Here is a 2049-nt window from a genome sequence, read left to right on the forward strand (position 1 = left end):
TTGATAAATGATCTATAACAACTAAAATTGCTGTGTTCCCCCTTCTTGTTTCTGGTAATTTGGTGATTATGTTAAGGTTTGGGCTTGTCTTAGCTTAGGCTATGAGGAATGGCTTTGTACACAGCTAAACAGATAGATAGAAGTGAATGTCATTCGTTAAGATACAATAGAGTAGTAGTGAGGCTTTTATATGTGTGCCGTGTGAAGTATCGGAGGCTAAGCCGCCAGGGCGGCGGGTTGAATGTGCGGCGGTATCTGAGGCGGAATTGGGAAATGTGGGAAGTAAACTGTAAGTTAAGGGGTTATGCTTAAGGCGTGGTCTCGTCACCTAACAGATTAGGTCAATGCGGACGATATCCCATTTCTTCTGTGGTATTGGTGATGGTCTTGCCAATCCCCTTGGTGGTTGGGTTGCCGTTTTGGCAACCTGTCATGTCTTACAACTGGTAACGTACCGTTTAATGTCCTCGTACATTCCTTGCTAATAATAATATCTTGCAATTGAGTTATGGGTTTTTTCGGTGCCCAGGTGTCCGGCTACTGGTGTGTCATGCATGTCGTGGAGAATAATATCTCTCGTTTCTCCTTTTGGTAATACCAATCTCTCTTTGTCAATGTCTCCTGGTTGTGCGTTGAATGCTAGTAGTTCCTCTCGGATCTTTTATGTGTCATTCGTGTTGTTTTCGTTATTTTGTATATTTTCTAGTTTTTCTTTAATTTTTTCATCTTCCTGATAATCTCTTTTTAGCTTTTCTTGAAATGTTTCTTCCATCCTTGTTAAATCTAGTACGTTGAGTTCCATCTTCCTTGACAGTGCATCTGCCAGCTTGTTATCCTTTCCTGGCTTGTATTTGACCTCTATATCATACTCTGCCCAAAGCTCTGACCATTTTGCTACTCTTGAAGAAAATTCTGCTTTCCTAAATGTTACGATCGTTTTGTGATCTGTGTTAACCGTAATACTTCTGCCCAGTAAATAGTGCTTCCATTTTGTGATTGCCACGATGATTGCGTATAATTCCTTATCTCTAATGCTCCAGTGTAGTTGTGAACCGTTTAACTTCTGAGATAAATACGCTACTGGTCTTTTTCCCCGTTCTCTTTTTGCTCCAATACGGCGCCGACTGCTGACCCTAATGCGTCTGTTGTTACCTTGAATTTTCCAATTCTGGTTGGAATCTTAAGGACTGGTGCTGACGCTAATTTTCTCTTCAATGTATCAAAATTCCTTTGTTGTTTCTCTCCCCAGACAAGTTTATTGTTTTTCTTTGTTAATTCTGTTAGTGTAACTAAAACACTTTCTAGATCGCACTGGAACCTTTGATGACATCACTATCACATGAACTCAATCCCGAGAATCTTCCAGAACTTTCTCTAGACTATTAAGGCTGTTTTTTTCTCTTGTTTATAGATGCTTTTCATACATAAAAAACCTAACAATCTATTATATCAGGTAGCCTTTAATCGGTATTGTTACAGTTAGTGGTAGTTATATCTGACTTAGGTTAGGTATAAACATCTTGTAATACTGTAAAAATCTCATAAATGACTGAAATTCTGTTAAGCTGCTCAACTTTGGCCATTCTGTTACTACCTTAACTTTGTCGTCTCTTGGTTGCACACCGTTTTGATCCATGACGTAACCTAAAAATTTTATACGTTTCATGGCAAATTCACATCTGATAACTTGCCATATAATTGGTTCTCCTTTAGCTTTTTTAAGACCAAATTGAGGTGCTTTAATGTTCTTCGTATGTCCTACTGTATATTAGTATATTGTCGATGTATACCGCGACATATTGATCCAATTTATTCTTTAAAATGTCTTGCATCAAGTATTGGAAAGTTCCTGGCGCGTTACGTAGACCAAACGGCATAACCTTGAATTGGAAGTGCCCATACTTGGTGTTAAACCCGGTTTTCTCTTCCTCTTTCTCGTTTTTACGTACCTTGTAACAATACCTATTATAGGTTACTTGATATAATGGATTGTTAGGCTATTTAGGTATGAATAATATCTGTAAACAGGAGAGAAAAGCAGTCTTAAAT

The 2049-nt window shown here is 38.3% G+C and overlaps 1 protein-coding gene across 1 annotated transcript; it reads right to left on the minus strand.

Moving 5' to 3' along the window:
- Nucleotides 1-1077: 1077 nt before the first annotated feature.
- On the minus strand, nt 1078-1330 carry J056_004096 (uncharacterized protein; the record flags this gene model as incomplete). Its single annotated transcript, XM_009272243.1, has 2 exons — nt 1078-1266; nt 1313-1330. The coding sequence occupies 2 exons, from the start codon at nt 1328-1330 to the stop codon at nt 1078-1080; spliced, it is 207 nt and encodes a 68-aa protein (XP_009270518.1).
- Nucleotides 1331-2049: the final 719 nt, after the last annotated feature.

This window comes from Wallemia ichthyophaga (assembly GCF_000400465.1).
Source record: "Wallemia ichthyophaga EXF-994 unplaced genomic scaffold scaffold60, whole genome shotgun sequence".
Lineage (NCBI taxonomy): Eukaryota > Fungi > Basidiomycota > Wallemiomycetes > Wallemiales > Wallemiaceae > Wallemia > Wallemia ichthyophaga.